Source organism: Xiphophorus hellerii, chromosome 2, assembly GCF_003331165.1.
Source record: "Xiphophorus hellerii strain 12219 chromosome 2, Xiphophorus_hellerii-4.1, whole genome shotgun sequence".
Lineage (NCBI taxonomy): Eukaryota > Metazoa > Chordata > Actinopteri > Cyprinodontiformes > Poeciliidae > Xiphophorus > Xiphophorus hellerii.
The window spans coordinates 13,153,518-13,172,163 of record NC_045673.1 but is presented as its reverse complement, the minus strand read 5'-3'; the positions used below and the strand labels follow the sequence as shown (position 1 = coordinate 13,172,163).

The following is an 18,646-nucleotide window of genomic DNA, read 5'->3' as shown; positions in this document are numbered from 1 at the left end:
AGATTGCGGTCTCGTTTGACAAATGACTTTTGACCAAATATTAGAAGAGATGAATAATCTGTTATCTATACTTTTAGTCTATCGTGGGCTTTAAAAAGAAATTGAATAGGGCACCCAATTTCTTTTTTAAAATTTATTGAAGTTATACACTGTTATCGGTCCACTCTGGAAAAAAAAAAAAATAATGTGTGGCATTCAAGCCCACGATGAATATGTGGAAGTCTCTGACAACCAGATGTAACAATTAACTATATGTATATGGCAATCGCAATATATCATCTTTAAACATACCTGTAAAGTGTATTGCTTTTTGTAGTTATCCCAATATTTGGATTTCATTCAATATTTTTCTGTTTCCTACCTTAATAACATAGTTCCACTGTTTGTTACACAAAGAAAGTGTGCAATGCACAGCTTCCCAATATATGAAAGGTAACAAAGAGAGGCTTTATCTTCCAGTGAACTGCACTTTGAATTAGACATTTCAAGGCCTTACCTAGAACATGGATAACAGTGACACAACAGATTAGATTAGGGGGAAAAGAAAACTAACAATAAAAAACATTTAGCTTACTCTAAGTCAAGGCCGGGTGGGCAAAAACCTTCACAGATGAATGCACTGACCTCAGATAAGGCAGTTTATTTATGTCAAATACTTATCCACTGTGACTGCTAAAGGAAATGTGGTTCCGCCCGTAGTTTGACTTCAAGAGGAAAGGAGTCGACTCAAGAGCAGAAAAAAATCCAACACCAGCTCCTTGTATTTGCAATGCCAGCTGTCAACCTGCCCAGATGAGCCTCTGGTTACGTGTCCAGAACTGACAGACTGTAACTGCAATGACGTGGTCTGAGGCAGCCAAGAACATACTATCACAAGAAGCAGATCCCATCGCCATGGTTACGTAGAGTAATAAGGTCAGCATTTGACGTCGGATGTTACCATCTGAACTACTAAAGGGCTTTTATAAGCACTCAGTCGTAGCAAAAATTACTTTCTGCTTGAATAATTACATTTTTCATCATCTTCCTAAAAACTGAAAAATATAACAGTGTTCTTTAATTATATTTACATCTAGTTAAAGTGTTACTCATGAATTCCCCGGTAGTAGAGCAGCTTGCTGTAGAGAGTCCTTTATTGTTCCTATAGTCACATGATTCATATTGACTAAACAGACATTGGTGACTAAAAATAGTCCCATTCAGAAGCTCTGCTGCAGAGGACAAGTGAAAATCTTGGCAATTTAAAATCAGAACATAACTCAAAAAGGAATTTTATTTGCAGTGCATACAAACAAAACTGTTCTCTCACTCAGAAGGTGAAGTTATACTCTGACTGGGTTTCATATTTGCTCAAAGTGTACACAGAGATTAACCAACAGAAAGTATCACGTTTAATATTAGTTTATTATCTCAAAGTGTAATAAAACTTACACCACTTTCATTTAGCTTTACAAGTTACCTTTTGTATACCACCACATGAAAATGTCCAAGTGAAAACATAAGTTGCACAACATTTACATACTATCTTCTCATTGTAAAAAGGAAAAAAAAAAAGTTGCATACAAAATAAGCATGTTATGTTTGGTACATTTTAAAACTGGCATAATTCTGCCTATGTGTTGTTGACCTTTACTTGCCCAAATCATGTTTTAACTGATGCGTTTTCAATAAAGGTAACAATCCTAAGAAATACGCTTAAGATTGTTACGTTAAATTGAAAGTTTCTCAAATATTTTCTTGTCAGGTACATTGTCATGTTAGAGAGCGTTGTACTCCACACACTTTGATGGAACAGTTGAGAAGTGTTTCTGGCAGATAGTCATTAGCCTCTTCAGACCCTGTAAGAAAGACACAAAAATATTGGAAAAAAAAAAAGTATAATGTCTATTTTTGGGCCATGTTAATCTTTCAGAACAAGGAACGAGCAATGCTATAGTTACTAAGAATGAATAAGCTTTATTATGTTTAAAAGAAGAGTCATTTTTTTAGCGTATAAACTAAAATATAACTCAAAAGTAATAGTTAACTCAATTTTAACTCAATTTTAACTAAATTCAGTTTATTTATATTATGCCAATTCACCACAAATGCAGTCTAAAGACACTTTACAACACAAACTATACAGTTAAGATAGACAGAATCAAACTCAATTTCTTATATACTAATTATATCCAAATAATAGAGCAATACCGTTACGTTCAGCTTATTAAGCCAATATGATAAAAGTTTTCTAAGGGAACCCATCTGAAGGCATCGAGCAATCCCTCACCTGGAATGCAGAGACAGTGAACAACTGATTGCATTTTATTATAAAGCAAGAAATATTTCAAAATAAATAATTTCTGAGCTTAAATCATCATTCTGATTTATTTTTATATCAGTAGCACTTTGGTACTGAAGCCTTGCTCCAAACAATTACGTGCTGAAGCTCAAAATTATTATCAAAACTATTTATCTTTATTCAGCCCTAAATTCAGCTTAGACTCATGATGCATTCGAGTACCGAGAAACCAGGAAGTCAAAATGAGTCTGCTCAAGTATTTTTGTTTACTGTTAACAGCAGATTGTCATCTGTTATTGAATTTCAACAACCATGTCCCAAACAAGACTTTTTTTAGGCTGTGATAAACATCAGAGTTATTTTAAAACTGACATTTACCAACACGAGGTCACTGTGGTACTGCACTAAAAGAAACAAACTGAATGCTGTGCTTTGTGCACAAAAACTCTGTAGCTTTAACGCACAGTAAAATATCAGCAACAGATATATTGTCTTAACAAGAGTTACAACATTATGCCCCAAAATAAAGCTAACTAAGGAGATTAACAACACGTCACCAGGGACAGCAATATGTAACTGTAGTCTCCTATAAACTGACATTTTGCTACAGTTGCCCATGTTTCCATGCAGCAAAATTTGTAGGGCAGATTTAAACGTTTTCCTCTCAGTTTTGAAATGATTTACTGATCATTTGGCCCATAGCACACATTATTTTAATTATTCTCCAGGTAGTCACATGCAAACAAAGCTGAAGAAGTCTTTTTATTTCCACTTTGAGTGTCATTCTAATAGCATAAAATCTAAATTTCTATAATTAATTAACAAAACAATACAATTTTCCAACTTCTGCTTACATAAATAAATTATAAATGTTTAAAGACAGTAAACAACAACAGGTCTTGTGAATTGAGTTTCACTCAGAACCAATCACTGTAGGACATTCCTATTCATATTCAGAACTGAATAATTATATAATTTATTTAACAAAAAAAACACTAAACCAAAATATAGATGCTGTGAGAAAACCGTTGATTCAGCAGTCCTTTACCTTGTCTTATGAATGTCACCTTGTTTCTCTCCATAAGTATTATTAATGTTTAGCATGTTAACAGAAGCCCTTGAAGAGTTTTAATGGTCTAAAATGTTGAGTGTTTCATAATCTCTCTGACTTACAGCCAGTCAGACCTCAGGGTGAGATTGCAGTAGTGTTCATGTATGTACCTGAGACTAGAACTGTCTGTAAAGTAATCAGTTTGCTCTGCGCTGGTCTGACATCTCTGTTCTCTGAAATGTGAAGTGTTGAAAACTTGACAACATGGGAAGGGAAAGTGGTGGAGTGGAGTCGATTGACTGCTTTAAAATGAGAAATTACTTCATGTCCGATAAAAAGAGCCGTTTCATGGTTGATATCTGATGCTTTCTGTTTATGAAATATCCAATACGAGAGGGAAATAATATCAATTGTCCAGAGGCAATATGTCCTCTAAAGTTAATATTTTATGTATGTAGCACAAGCTCATTAGTTCAAAGGTAAAGTTCTGGGTGAAAAATTGGAGTGACACAGAACAAATATCGAACACATGGAGAGGTATGTGCAAAAAACCAATGAAAGCCAAGGCACCAATTATAAAGGTGTCATTACCAAGGTATTGTACAGAATAATATGATTGGTAGACTCAATGAGAAGTTCACAAAGAAGTCATGATGCTAAATGTTCCAGATAGCTTTTGAAGCCATAAAACAAAAGGTGAAAAAAACCTAATTTCACTATAAATCAATCACAACCAAGTGCCTTTTATAAGATTTCTGTCAAAAGTCTAATCAAAAGTGTTGTTCAAGAGCCTAGAAGCACCCACAGAGAGCTTTAGAAAGACGTAGAAATAGCAGGGGCATTTTTTTCCCCTCATGAAATCAATAAAATAATCCAATCAAAAAACAACGGTCTCCATGGACACTTACTGCAAAGAAAAAATAGAACATGGTGCAAATGTTTAAACTGTGCTGTAGATGATTTTGAAAAGCCAGTGAAATAATAGGAAACACTGACAGGTTAGATAAAGCCAAAGATAAACTTCTTGGATGTAATTGCATACAGCATGCTCGGTTGTATATGAGAACTCCATGCAAAAAGTAAAGGTGGGAACATCGTGATGCATGCAGTCTTACAGCATATAGTACTGACAAAAATCATACAAGTGTCTTGAATCTGTCATTACTAAGACAGGTTATCTTAAAGTATATAACAAAATTCTCAGAGTGCATTTCTTTCTTATTCCTTTTATTTTTTTACCTATACCTTCATTTTGGGAATTACTTTACTCACCTGAATATATTTTCTCTGTGTTTCATCATTAAGAACATGGGCAACATGTTTGGAGAAGATCTTTTCTCGTCCAGTACGGGCATGGATACCCACCATGGTCACACCAATAGGCCAGGGAGCATTACCAATAGCCATCTGTAGGTATGCATCATTAGCCTGCAATGAAAATTGGTTGTTAAAACATGCAGTCATGCATATACAGTAGTCAAAATAAATGTGAACTGCTAACTTACCTGAACATATTCCCTCTCCAGCATGAACTTAATAATGTCTGTGATCGACTCTTTAATGTCAGAAGGTAAATTCTGAAATAAATTTAAAAAAATAAAGACAGAAAAATAATTCCACCTGTCATATAAGCTCAGAAGTAGTCTGATTTTAATATTTTATTTTAAAAAGCAGTACCTTCTTCCTGAGCTTCTTGAAGAGGGGCTCAAGGTAAGACTCGGTCTGTGAATGTGTTGCACTGGCAAGCTTTCCCTGAACGCTGCGCTTCACGTGGTCCTCTCGGCTGTTCAGATCTTTGGCCCAAACACCAAGAAGAAACTACAACACCAAATGCAATCTGTTTGAAAACAACTCTAAACTCACTAGGACTATCACATTTATTGAAGTTCTCATCAAGACAGTAGCAGCAGGTACGTTTTAACACTACATAAGCTGTAAAAAGGCTATATTCTCAGTAATGTGGCATAAAACATAACATAGCTAACATAAAACAACCGCTTAAGTTACAAACAATTTAAATAAGATTTCTTACATGACTATGAAAACAAATAGTGTTTTATACAGTGGTAACGAGTGAACAAGACAAACTTCAAAATAAAGTCACAGCATTATATAACTCCAAGCAAAGCTAAGTAAAACATGTTTAGTTGACAGACTCAAACTGGAAAAATTAGGTAGTAGTTCTTCACTTTTGAATAAATGAGCACAGAACCATGTATTGCTTTATGTGTAAACTGTTTGATAACTTTTCTATGTAAAAGAAAAATGTGGTCTATTAATTAACAGTGTTAATTTCATGCACATTAATCTTGCCCCTTTTTCCAGATCCAGGACTATAGCAGAGATCTTAGACAGGGATTAGGTGAGCTTTACATGTCCTACAGCTGAGTCTTATAATTAAGTTAAATTGATAATTGAATTTCAATTGAATATGTATTAAGGAGGTGGATTAAGACGATATAGTGAATCAAACTGTGGAAATATTATCCAACAGCTCCCTCTAGACAAAAATAGGAGTCTTTTTTTTTACCTTACCTTTAAAAATTTGGCAATGACGTCCTGATCTCCACTGTCATCCCCCGTGCCCAAGGTTTTCCCAAGAGCCTATGATCGAATTTGAATAATATGACAATATGTTTTTTTTTTTTTTACTCTGGTTAACAAAACAACATTGTATAGTAATTCATTCATAAAAAAGAAATACATAAGCTCATACAATTTAATTTGAATGAAAGACAGTCACTGGAATTATTTTATTCCTCCTACACTTTCATAAGTATTATACCTCAAGCTCTTCTATAGTGGTGTTTTCTTCATGAACTTTCAGGTCGTGTTGTGTGTCTGGTTCCCCTGACTCTGTTCCTCCAACGATCTCATTCAGGTACTGCTGGTCGATCTTGTCCATGGCAGCTTTCAGGTCATTCCTCAAACCCTGGAAATGGTGAAAAAACAAAAACATATCAGAGTAGTGACCAAATCTAAAATAAATTCAATACTCAGCACAGAGTGGGGTTATTTTGGAGCTTTCTAGAATTTTAGAACAATAGTGGTACTGCTTCTGTTTCCTAAATATTTTACCTTGTTTACTTCTGGGGTTAAGATCTCAATTTTCCGGAGTCTCTGAAAAGCGTCATAATCAGATTCTCCAAACAATCGGATTGGTTCTCCTCGCTCTCGAAGTCGTCGAATTACCTGCACAAATAGAGCAACGGACAACATTTAAGAACAAGAGTACTGAAAGGCAGGAAATTATGCTATTCTGACTGACTGACTGACTGACCTCCTGTCGTGACAGAGTCATTGGCAGCTTCTCCTCTGTCAATTCAAGCTCCAACACTGGATTAGCTGAAGTGGACGGCTCATTTTCTTCTGCTTTATCAAGCTTCAGGACAGCATGGATGAACAGAAATGTGTTGATTACTGAATGACGCTGGGTAACACTGATAAATTCATCATAGGGAAAGTTTGTTCTCTTCCAACAAATGCAAAAAAAATAATTAATTTAAAAAATTGATTAACAAATATGTGCAAAAAGTGTTATTGTTATGTCGGCTCAAATGAAGACTCTGTCCTAGATTAATTCAAATTCACTTCGGCATATTAACCTCACACAGCCACAACAGTTCAACAGAGCGCATCGCAGAGGTTTCCTTGGGCTTTTCACATTGGCCACATTACATTTGCAAACTTCAATGTAATTTAGTGATATTTTATGTGACAGAACACCACAATACATATTTATGAAGAGAAAGGAAAATGATGTGCAGTTTATAAGATTTTGTGTTAGGTTTTTTTTTTTCTTTGCTCTCTTTGCTGTGATCCCCCTAAATATATAATAAATAATAGGCTGATCAAATAAGCAGCCTAGAGGCAACATGTATCTTTTAATCTACATGCAAAACATGGTAGAGCACTACACACCCCATAGAACATGCTGTTCCCATGGGGAAACATGATAATGGCAGCATGATGCTTTGGAAATATTCTTCTTCCACTGGCAAGCAGAACAGAAATAAAACCCAAAAGATTAAGATTATGGAGGAGATTTGACCTGCAGGGCAAGGAACCTAAACATAAAGCTTATATCAAAACATATGAATGAATCACAATGTACCAGTCATGGTACAAATATACATCCAACTAATAGTCTGTGGAAACCGGCAAAAATTAATGTTCATAGAAAACAAGTGCATGGTAAACTTTTCAGATTTTTATTTATGAATGTTTCTGAAACTTTAGGTCATTTTCCTTTCTGTTTACTCTACATTTTATTGGTGTTTCACATAAAATCAAAGAAAAACACATTGAAATTTGTGGGCTATATGATGTGAAAAACCTCAGGGGATATGAAAACATTTGCAATGGATTGTTTATCAAATATTTAAATTAAAGACTTTCACTATGACATTGTTTGCACACTCAAAATCCAAATTGAAACTAAAGCAAATTTAGTGTAAAGTGGGAAAATGAAAACTAAAAGAAGATATCAAATCATGCATTAATGCACACATGCATTGCAGCCTTTCAGATTGTGGTTTTAGATGCACAGTCTAAAAGACCAACTATAAAATGGTAACAAGACGTTTCCCAAGAAAATACTAACTAAATATAATCCATTGTTACATCAAGAAAACAATGAGTTTTGTGTTTTGAATTCTGGGGAAACAATTTTGAAGGGATTGCAAAAATAACAAATAATTCTTAAGGCCACTTGTAGTTGGTCTAAAATTCCATCTTTTTAAAAATAATTTGCATAATAAAAGCAAAGCTTGACCAGATAACTGTTTGTTTTAAACCAATATTCCAAATTAAAATACAAAATCAGGCTGTGTCCCATCTAAGCTTTGTTTCTTCCTTCCCTTATCTACTTACTTTCTAACAAATAGTTTTGTAACTTTAACAATTTTAGACAAAAATTGTCTTGAATTAAAACATCCAGAAAACAATTACTAATTTACAGTTTCTTTTAATCCCCAGTAACCAAAGAAGATGCCAAGGAAGATGAAGCTTTTGGGACACAGTGTTTTTATCCTTTCATCATGCATCCTGTTTGCTACTTTCACTGAGCAATCCCATACCTGGCTCTTAGGAGTCTCTGTCTGAACCTACAGGTGCAGGCAGCAGAGGTAGGTTGCAGAAAAACAACACAGTGAACACAACACTAATGCAGACCTGAACAGACGTTCGTGGCCTTAGTTTGGTTTCTAGAGAATGTAATAATAATAATAATAATAACCTTTATTTAACCAGATAAAAAACCTCATTGAGAGCTACAGTCTCTTTTTCAAGAGGGACCTGGTGAGATGGCAGCACTGTTTACAAGTATAAATATTTACACTAAGTAAGTAATGTAGAATTTTACAGCAATGCTCGAGACAAAATTGATAAAATTACTCAGATGTGTCAGCATGTGAAAGTAAACACGGTCAAAAAATATGCTAAAATGTTTACCTTGTATCCGCATCTCTTAAAGTACTCCTCTTTTTCCTTCCGTACGAGATCAGCCCTTTTAAAGCATTTTCTGGATTCCTGGAAAAAGATCAGTTATTACTTAAAGGACTATCCATACAGGTGTAAATGAAAACACTCATCACAGGGTAACCCTACAGAGTCAAGACAACTCAACTAATCTTTTTTTATTTACATTCATAGCATGCAATTAGATAATAAATAGAAAATGTCGCCTTTGCAGAACTTTACAACTAACAAAAAAAAAAAAACACAAAAATGTGTTTATTTTACTATCACAGTTTATGCTTAGAATAACAAAAACAGACAGTAGAGTGAGATTATAATAGTGACATTTTCGGCTCATTGAAGATTATTAGAACACTTCTCAAACTAACTTTTTCTTTCGCCTAAAGATGAAACAGTTATACTCAGTTTGACGACATAAAATTGAAAAGTTGATTAAGAAACCTGATTCATGTTAAATCTTTAACTGAATCATACACTAACAAAAGATAACTATAGATCTTTCAAAAACACCCATGATTGTATTTCTTTACATATAATCATAAATATTATTTGCAATTGCAGCAGTGTAGCGAATATTGATAATTATGACACAAATAAAGCCTAAGCTAACGTCGCAACACCGTATGTAGTTTTGATAAAACTATTTTAAAGTTACAAAACAATGCTAATCATATTTTGGTATAAGTAAATACTCGGAAACAGGTTTACTTCAAAGCGTATAGCGTTTGAATGTTTTTAAACATGTAAGATACCTATTGCAGCACTGTTGGGTATGTATTGACAGATCTGACATTAAAAAAAACGACCTTTCTAGAAAGAAGCTAGCTTAATTAGCGCTAGCTAACAAAAGCTAGGCTAATATTAAACTAAACTTAGAAAATAGTAATATCTCCTAATACTCACATCAACAAGCTGTTTTTCCTCCAGAAGTTTCCTCTTTCTTGCTATTTCGGCTTTTAGTATATCCATTTTGTTTTACGGAGAGCTTCTTTTTTGATGTTCTTCTTCGTCTTCTTCGTCTTCTTCTTCTTCCTGCTTCGCAGCGGTTGGCAAGCAGCTTTTAGGTGCATTACCGCCACCGTCTGAAGTGGAGTATGGCTGAAACTATTTTCTATCATAATAAAGAATGTCATTTTCTTTCATTAATTTAACATTTACTCGTATTCTCAAGAACATTTGTGACTTATATTCCTCTACTATGTGTATATCTAATATACACATATATAATAATACACGCTCTACAAACTCACAATAATCTGTACATGTTTGTTGAACGTTTTAAGTGTGTGCTACTTACATATCGGGAACCAAATCTCATCCTTGATATGGTCTCATATTCTTTCTTGATTATACGACTTTTCCTAAGCTGCCTCACCTTCAGTTGAGTACTATAAAAATATCAGGACTGAACTTCTTCAGGATATAGAGAGGTTTTCTTAACATATAGCTTGACTATTAATTTTAACTTCACAGTTGCTTCATTTTACATCTGACTGTTGCATCTTTGTTTGCAATTGGCTAAGTAATTTCCTTTAATTCCAATTTATGCAAGGAATTCACAATAACTGAACCTCAATACCTTACTCCTAAATTCTGAATTATTTAAACCGAAAATGTCACTTGTTCACAGACTCTATTTATCCAATCTGGCTGTTTTGAGTTATTTTCTAAACTTTTCCTAAAAGACTTGCAGAGTGGTATGCTGCAATTTTTAAATGTTAAATTAAAGTTTTAGGTTGAAGTTTGACAAATTGTGTAAAGAGTACTATTACAAGGCACTGTGAAGCAGAAGACTATAATTATTTACACAGACTTTAACCATGTTACAGTAAAAGCAAGAACAAATTTGTTAAAGCATTGAAAAACAAGATAAATTGTGCTAGATGTATTACTATATTTAAAAAAAAACTCAGTATGGGGAACGATATACCTGCTGTGTAACCTATGTGAGAATTCAGCCTTTTAAGATAAAACCCAATTTAACAGTGTTATCCTCTCCAGATGATTACAAGGAAAAAGCAACAACCCTGTAACTTATAGTGACACAACTTAAAAAGGTTATTAAGTAACACTAATCACACTTAAATCTTTCAAACTTCTGGTGACTAAAAAAAATCAAAGAATACTGCCACATTAATAGTCTTTTTACATGTGGCTGTTTACGAGTATAATCTTTTAACAACTTAATTAATTTGAGCATGTTGTTTTCCTAATATATAGAACAGAATAAAGTATTGATAAATCGACATTTAGAAAGTGAAAGTGAAAAGATAATATTCAGATGTAATAATAATAATAATAATAATAGGTATTATTTGTTTATTTATTTATTTATTCATTCATTTATCTATTTGTCAGAGCTTTCTTTTAGTTTAAATTCCAATCTACACTCTGCACACTGGGAAATGTGTTACTCGACCTTCTAAATGAAACATACCATCAGGTGGCGCAAAGGGATATGCGACGAATTTTTAATATTAAAGTCATTAATGTATTTACATGGCGAAAGGGAAAGAGCAGCGTCATGCTGGGAAAGGAGATCACGTTCAGCAACAGCGTTTTCGGGGTAAATTAAGTCCAAAACGACGAGAATCATCCGATGTCCAAGATCCAAAGCACAGCCTGAGGAGGAAAATAATTGATTAATAAAGCAGACGGACAGTGATTGTTGCGCTGAGTGCGTCCTATAGGCTGCAGGCACTGATTTGGCGTTGTGGTGAGAGATTTTCCCATTGCTCGACTTTCTGAATCATTCTCTTGAAGATGGAGTTTGGGGAAAGGAAGAGGAGACGGAAGTCGCAGAGCTTCAAACTGGTCACGGATGAAGGTAGGCTGCTAGACGCGCTCCTGCGCTGTGTGTCTGGCTGTTTGTCTGGCGCCGGGTGCCAAGCACAGACCATCCGCAGACAAAAGCGATGGCCACGACATTGCAGCAGATCTGTCGATCGATTTTTACACACCTGACCGTGAAGATGTAACCATTAAAGCAGAAGCAAAAATAATGAAAAAAGGAGACGGCAATGTGACATTTGTCTTCCTGTAAATAAATTATCAGTAATTACCTAGACAGAGCAAAATAATATGCGATCATCTGTTGCGCATTAGTAATCTGATAACTACAGCCGAAATTGCTCACTTTTGTGAGAACTACTTTATGCTACCCACAGGTGGTTCCTGCATGGGATGGGAGGAGGGAGTGTTCTGCTCCTCACACTCCATCAATCTGAAAAGCTTCGTCGACTCAATTAAGCTACAGTCACATGTTTTCCTACTCTTTTCTGTCATATCTAGATTTCGGCTCTTCATATGGGATAAATTCCAGCTGCAGAGATGCCAATGGTCAGAGTAAAGATGCTGCCGTGCCTCAAGGTTCGGATCATTTCAAAGATGTTTTTAGATTGTGCGGCACTTGGAAAACCTAAAAAGTATGAAATGTGATTGCATCATTTAAGTATGAAAAAATACAAAGGGAGAATAAAAAAATATAAAGAAAAAGGCAATATGCAATAAGATACAATATTTCTTTGATAGCACATCAAGTCTGAAAATTGTCTTGCATCACTGCTCCATTTTGTTACTTTTATTAGCAATAGATGTCCCAATGAATCAACCTATGTTCAGTTAAATTTTTACTTACTCGTTTATTTTCCTATTGTGATAAGGCTCCGCTTTAGTTGTATACTATTTTCTTTTTTCAGTACATACAAAAAAATAGGAAATTGGCATCCATCAGAAAAATCCTGATTGGTACATTTATATATTTAGCCTTTAGATCCTTTAACTGAGTTAAATTGGACTAAAAGTTATATTTCAGTTAAAATGCCAAGCAAAGAACTGAAATTTTTACTTTCTAGAATATGATCAAAAATCACATTTTCGAAGGATCTGTATTAAGTATATGACAATCAGCGAGTTAAAAAGTTAAATTACCCTTTATCTCAGGGTTTTGTTGTTCCATGACTTTATGAAAATATTAAACCCAAACTTGGAGAATGTTTTGCAATGAAGAAACCATTATCTCATCAAAGTAAACAGGACAAAACATATTATGGAGCAGTATAGAATTTTGAAGTCAATAATTCGTGTGAACCCTTGCTGTGGCAGGTGCCACAAACTATATTCACCCTCATATCATCTTTATGTAGTTTGGATGGGCGAAGAGAGCATGGAAATCAAGAAACAAATCACTGGAATGATGAGGCTCCTGGGTGACAAGACTGGGAGAGTCTATCAGCGTTTGGGTGTCGAGCAGAACAGATCAACAAAAGAGCCCCAGGATAGCCAACTGAACTGTATGCACACACCTCCAATTTTACCTGTTGTGTCAGAAGACAACCAGTACCAAAGCTGGAGCTCTCCAGGAGACCCAGAGCTTCCACCCTCATCCGAATCAACGTCAATCCCTAATGGTCAAGCCTGCAGCCAGTACAGTACCCGCTCCAGGGTGCTCAGGACTGTCAGCACCACAAAGGATTTAATAAAACCCAATGAAACAAAAGGTTTGGTGTCAGGCGATTTCTAAAGAAGAAAACAAAAATCAATGAACATGTGATGCTTCCAAACCCCTTTAACTTTTTTACATTCATCATCTCAATAAAACCTCAAACTTAAATGCATAATATTGGTATTTGTGTGACAGAGTAATACTAAGTAACTCATAATTGTGAAGTGGAAAGAAAATAGACTTTTAATGGAATTTCTTTTCTTTTTTTTAATAGATAAAAGTTTATAAACTGATCTGAGTCTTTTCTAGCACCTAGCTATTGCTGCAATTGCAGCTGCAATTTTTAAAAAGTCTTTATAACAATAAAGCAATAAATTACAGTCTGATTAACTCTGTGTAGTATTTAGGGGATTTCTGGAGGTAATTGTATACCAGACTATGCCTGAATACAACACACGGCATTAGAAAGTGGTCTGCACTAACACCATAATAAAATAATCGTTTACATTATTACCTTTCACCTCACAATTATACACTACTTTCAAATTCCAATTCTGTGATTGTGATGTGACAAAAGTAGAAAAGTTAAAGAGGCATGTAGAGTTTTTAAAAAACAGAAACAGAAGTCCCTGTTTCTGATGCAAAAGAAACAGGGACTTCAAGATCTTGTAGAAATGTTACTAATTCCCTTTTAAATGTTTGTAGTTCACAGATGTATGGAAACGGAAACATACTTAAAGTAAACTATGTAAGTAAGTGAAAAATAACAAATGTGAGCACTCCTGACTTTCCAACAGATGAGCTCATGTCCTGCTGTGCCAGAAACCCCCTGCTGCATGTGTAACTGTAAAGGACACCTTGCAGGCGATATTGCACGAGCTTCGTGCAATGAGGAGGCTGATGCAGACTCAGAAAGGTCAGCAGAACATGTGGATATCACTGAAAAAGGAAACTGAGACAATGAAAACATAATGTGCTATTTTTGTTTTAGGAACATTTGAAAGGCGGGAACACGCTAAATCATCATGCCAGCCTCACATCAGCCTGAGTTCTTCTCCACTCCGCACCTCTCAGAAGAGAAGACCTATTTATAAGGTGGCTCCACTGAATCTCTGTGGCACCGGAACAACGGCTCTTTTTTCTCCAGGGGGTTCGACTCTGAAAACTTCACCCCCAGAAGCTGCGAAGAAAAAGGAATGTGAGAAACTCGACTCATCTATGATCTCCTGTGATGTTTCTGAGCCGCCATCTAGGAATGATCAGATAGCAGACTCTGGCACACACAGTCCACTTCTGAATGCAGTTGGTGGACATCAGGCATTAGAGGTAATAACTTGCGCTTAGAAACAGGTAATCGTCTGAGTTTACTGTTCTAAATTTGTTGCTGTCCTTTATTCCATGCAGTCTAACATTAAGGCCTCATTTTTTTAAAGCTGTTTATAAGCTACAGGTATAGAAAATTCATTGTACTGTTTTCTTTTGTGGAACACCATGAGGGTACTTGTCAATTTCCTAAGTTTTGCAATACCATCCTCATGTTATTATTAAGATATTTCTGTAATATTTCAGTTACGGACTATATTTAATGCATTTATATTTTGTTGTTGACTCCATCACAGTCTGACGTTCGCCTTGCGGAGGATTACGATGTATTTATCTCAAAGGCCCAGCTGGACTCCATTTTGGTCAACTATACACGCTCTGGCAGCTTGCTGTTTCGGAAGCTGGTATGTATCCATAGTTTTTAAGATTAACAGTAACACCTTAATGTTAGGAAATGGCTAGTATTATTCCTGTCATGGCTGATGACAACCTCACACAATATTTCTTTAAGTGTTTCAATCATAAAAATAACTTGCAAACATAAAAATAACTTGCCTTATTTCTCAGCAAAAAATAATGTTTTGGTTACAGAAGCTGCTTTGTCAAATGCAAAAATAGTTTTCTGCAGAAACTTTACCCGCTAAAGTATTTTTAAAATCAATATGTTTAGAGTAACGGTAACATTTTTAGCCAGTGATCGATGACATCCAATTTAATGAACAAATGAACAATTTTAGTCTTATCCTAGAATAAAATCAATTTTGAAAAATAACAATTGTATTACTGCATAATGATTAGAAATATTTGTTTTACCTATAAGGGTGAATCATCGGAGAAGTACTGGCAAGTTACTTCATAAGGACCCTGCATTTCTAGCTGACAGTTGGTCATTTAGTTTAAAGATTTGTTTTTGTGAGCTCACACAGAACAAGGCGTAGCAGTGGCTTACATGAAAACTTACTACCAATGCACAAGATGTGATATCAATAGCCATGCTGACCATTAAATAATTAGAATAATCTAAAAGAAATGTGAAAAATATAAAAAGCTGTTATGATAGAATATTTGTTTTCCCAATTCTGTACTGTGTTGTTAGGTGTGTGCCTTCTTTGATGATGCTACTTTGGCCAATTCTCTGCCAAATGGTAAAAGGAAGCGAGGGCTCAACGACAACCGTAAGGGCTTGGACCAGAACATTGTGGGTGCTATTAAAGGTGAGGGACAAATACATACAAAAGAAGTTACTATAGAAAGCACAATTTGTTTCTACATGTTTGTGTAATTTGTGTCCAGTGTTTACAGAGAAATACTGCACTGAACACAGAGTAGAGAAGTTGCCTGGACCACGAGACTGGGTACAGATCCTTCAAGATCAGATCAAACTTGCCAGAAGAAGGCTGAAACGAGGTTTTCTGTCATAAATCTTGTTTTTTTGAATGCAAATAAATGGGAAATGGCCTGTAGTTGTAGAGCACTGCATCAAGTCCAGAGGACCCCAAAGCGCTTTACGCTACATTCAGTCAGTCACCCATTCATGTACACTCTTAGCTTGCCACCGATATAATATCATAAAAAAGTATTTGCCCTCATTTTCTTCTTTCAGGTAGACAGATAGAGTATTTGCAAATAAGAGTGTTTAATGAAAAAACATCCAAAAACTTATAAAAGCAGAGGAAAAACATAGAGAGAAGAATTTGAAAGGAACTGGTAGCATGGGAGTACAGCCAGAATTTCCTGTACAAAATTAAAGAAACACATGGGACTGAATCTGCTGGAGAGGTGATTAGTGACTTGGGAACTGAATTAATTACCCAATAAATAACTGAAGACTTAGTGAGAGAAAAATCCCAAAATAACAATGCCTCAAAATCAAAATTAAAATCCTAACACAAAGACCAATGAATCACAACAGTTTATGGTCATTCCATGTCATCAATTTTGAAAAAAAAACTGCAAAGACCTCAATTTGGTTATTTTGAGCTATTCAGATGTGAACTTGCTTGTGTGACTGGTATCACTATAGTGCTGCATAAATGTGCGTCTGCTACAGCGGATTCAAGATTTTCTGGTAGACCAGAGACTTCATGGTTTTATCAGTTATCACAAGTCATCCAGATCCATCCAGATAGTTTAACTTTTATAGGGCCACTGCAATTTTTGACTTGTCAGTTTCATTTTATTTTCTGTAATGCTGTTAGTTTTACACCAACTCTTACAGAACCAAATCCTTTCCAGTGTCTCAGCAATCTACAGAGCATCAAGATGTTTCTGGAAAGCTTGATCATCTGAAACATTTCAGTAGACAAAAAAAGCAAAAATCAGAAGAAACCTGAGTGAAAATATTTTTTTCATAGTATTGTAGACTACATAAAAAATATTTAATATTATATTTAAGTAATACTTCAAGAAAAATATTTATGGTACACTCCCTGATATTCAAGTGAAGGCAAAGTATACCAATCACTTTTGTTCTTGTCTCAACAGATGCTGCAGATGCTGAGGAAAACTCAAATGAACCATCTACAAGTACTAACCTCACATGAGTCTGCCCACAACTGGATGGCTTTCACACACATTTACAGCAGGTGATGATGCTGTACTGATTTCATCCATTTTGTACCTGTAAATGTTGTTACAATTACATAATGTGTTTGCTCAGACACATTATGAGCAAACAATGGCTTTAACTTGATCTCATTTACTGTCATAACACATCCACAAATTACTATGGCTGGTCTCCCTCGTTAACTCACAAGTCTTTGCTATGTTCTTTCTATGACGTTTGACATTTTCATGCAGCTTTCTAAAATGTCAGCTAATTATATTCCCAATATGCACAATATTCCCTCTATATTGTACCCATAGCTTTCCTAGTTTCAGAACTGCTGCTCATGGTTACACAGATTTCTTTTTCAGAAATATTATAAAGCATATTAATTTGTTTTTTTGTCTTTTTTCTACAGGGTTTCATTTTTAACAGGTTTGAAAGTGATGAGCAGAAATTGTTAAACATGACTGATTTCATCAGCTGCCACTATTGCCTGGCAGCAGATCAGCTTATCTTTAATATTTCTCTGGCTTTATTCATTTGTCACCCTCTGTCTTTCCTTTATATCAGTGATAAACAATTTGAACTGCACAACAAAAGGTAACAGAATGATCAAATTAATTATCTGCTATCAGTAAATTACACATTGTACATATGTGCCTGCTGGAGTTTACATCAGGGCACAGACTAAACCACCAGGATCTGGGATACTGAGTCATTATATAGAAGAGGTAACGAAAACTGAAAAATGACCTGAAGTTAAAACCATAGAAATAAAAAAAACACTTTCAAATGTTTTTATGATGGTACTAAAAAGGATAAGACTTGCAAAATACAAAGTACATATGATACAAAATATGATACATTTATTGTCCAGAGACTATAGCTTTTAAGATGTTCTATATTGTGAATTGTGCCTTTTAAGTGACCAATACTTCAGTGGGTGTAATGTGCAGTGCATCATCCACCTTGTTTGGAAAGTATAGTATTTAAATGTGATGTATTTTTAGTACATTTTTGGAATTAAAAATAGACTGATGGGGTTTTATCTGAATAAATGAATAAATATGTCAAGGTCTGTCTATGTTTTTTTTATTATTACTGAAACCTTAACAAATGGTTATTAAAGCAGATCTTTTCAATATTGTGCAAAACATAAGTATTTTTCCTTTAAATATATTTCACTCTACATAAGATGGTTATCACTGTACCAATAAAATACATTTTCCAACATTAATTTATTTTCTTATCATTAAGGTAATCAGCATGGTTCAAATTACACATGGGAAAGATAACTTTAGTTTCCTCAGTCAAGACTTGAACCCCACCATATTCCATGAAGAACTTTCAGGAGGATTGAAATATTTAAATACTGCATACAACCAATAATCATATATTAAGCATCAGGCTTTCTGAGAATGTGTGTACAGACCAAGGATTTTTGCACATAAAGCAAATAACTGGTTTACTTCATCTGAGGAAGCTGTGTTGGACCATGGAAGAGGCTTACAGCACATCACC

General features: G+C 34.9%; 2 protein-coding genes across 3 annotated transcripts; one reads left to right on the top strand and one right to left on the bottom strand.

Moving 5' to 3' along the window:
- Positions 1-1,240: 1,240 nt before the first annotated feature.
- Positions 1,241-9,854, bottom strand: prpf18 (PRP18 pre-mRNA processing factor 18 homolog (yeast)). 2 transcript variants are annotated; one of them, XM_032549267.1, is made up of 11 exons: positions 9,714-9,854; positions 8,784-8,861; positions 8,411-8,437; positions 6,613-6,714; positions 6,411-6,524; positions 6,118-6,264; positions 5,868-5,936; positions 5,010-5,150; positions 4,838-4,909; positions 4,605-4,760; positions 1,241-1,838 (listed from the first exon to the last, which is right to left on the bottom strand). In XM_032549267.1, exons 1-11 carry the CDS (start codon positions 9,777-9,779, stop codon positions 1,758-1,760), a joined length of 1,053 nt encoding a protein of 350 aa, XP_032405158.1. In that variant the 5' UTR covers positions 9,780-9,854; the 3' UTR covers positions 1,241-1,757. The 2 variants fall into 2 exon arrangements, with proteins under 2 accessions (XP_032405158.1, XP_032405168.1); XM_032549277.1 differs by lacking the exon at positions 8,411-8,437 and having other exon boundaries at positions 9,714-9,853.
- Positions 9,855-11,195: 1,341 nt separating this feature from the next.
- On the top strand, positions 11,196-18,199 carry bend7 (BEN domain containing 7). The gene is given in 12 exon segments (XM_032578322.1): positions 11,196-11,637; positions 12,102-12,179; positions 12,956-13,314; positions 14,052-14,108; positions 14,110-14,170; positions 14,246-14,580; positions 14,874-14,981; positions 15,674-15,791; positions 15,871-15,932; positions 17,062-17,142; positions 17,145-17,162; positions 17,541-18,199. Coding segments are annotated over 12 exon segments (1,530 nt in total). The 5' UTR covers positions 11,196-11,573; the 3' UTR covers positions 17,730-18,199.
- Positions 18,200-18,646: the final 447 nt, after the last annotated feature.

Coding starts and splice junctions, on each gene's coding strand:
- prpf18 (XM_032549267.1), bottom strand. CDS start 9,779: ATGGATATACTAAAAGCCGAAATAGCAAGAAAGAGGAAACTTCTGGAG. Junction 8,862..9,713: donor AGGAAAAACAGCTTGTTGAT/GTGAGTATTAGG, acceptor ATCTTTTTCCAG/GAATCCAGAAAATGCTTTAA. Junction 1,839..4,604: donor CACAGAGAAAATATATTCAG/GTGAGTAAAGTA, acceptor TCTTTCTTACAG/GGTCTGAAGAGGCTAATGAC.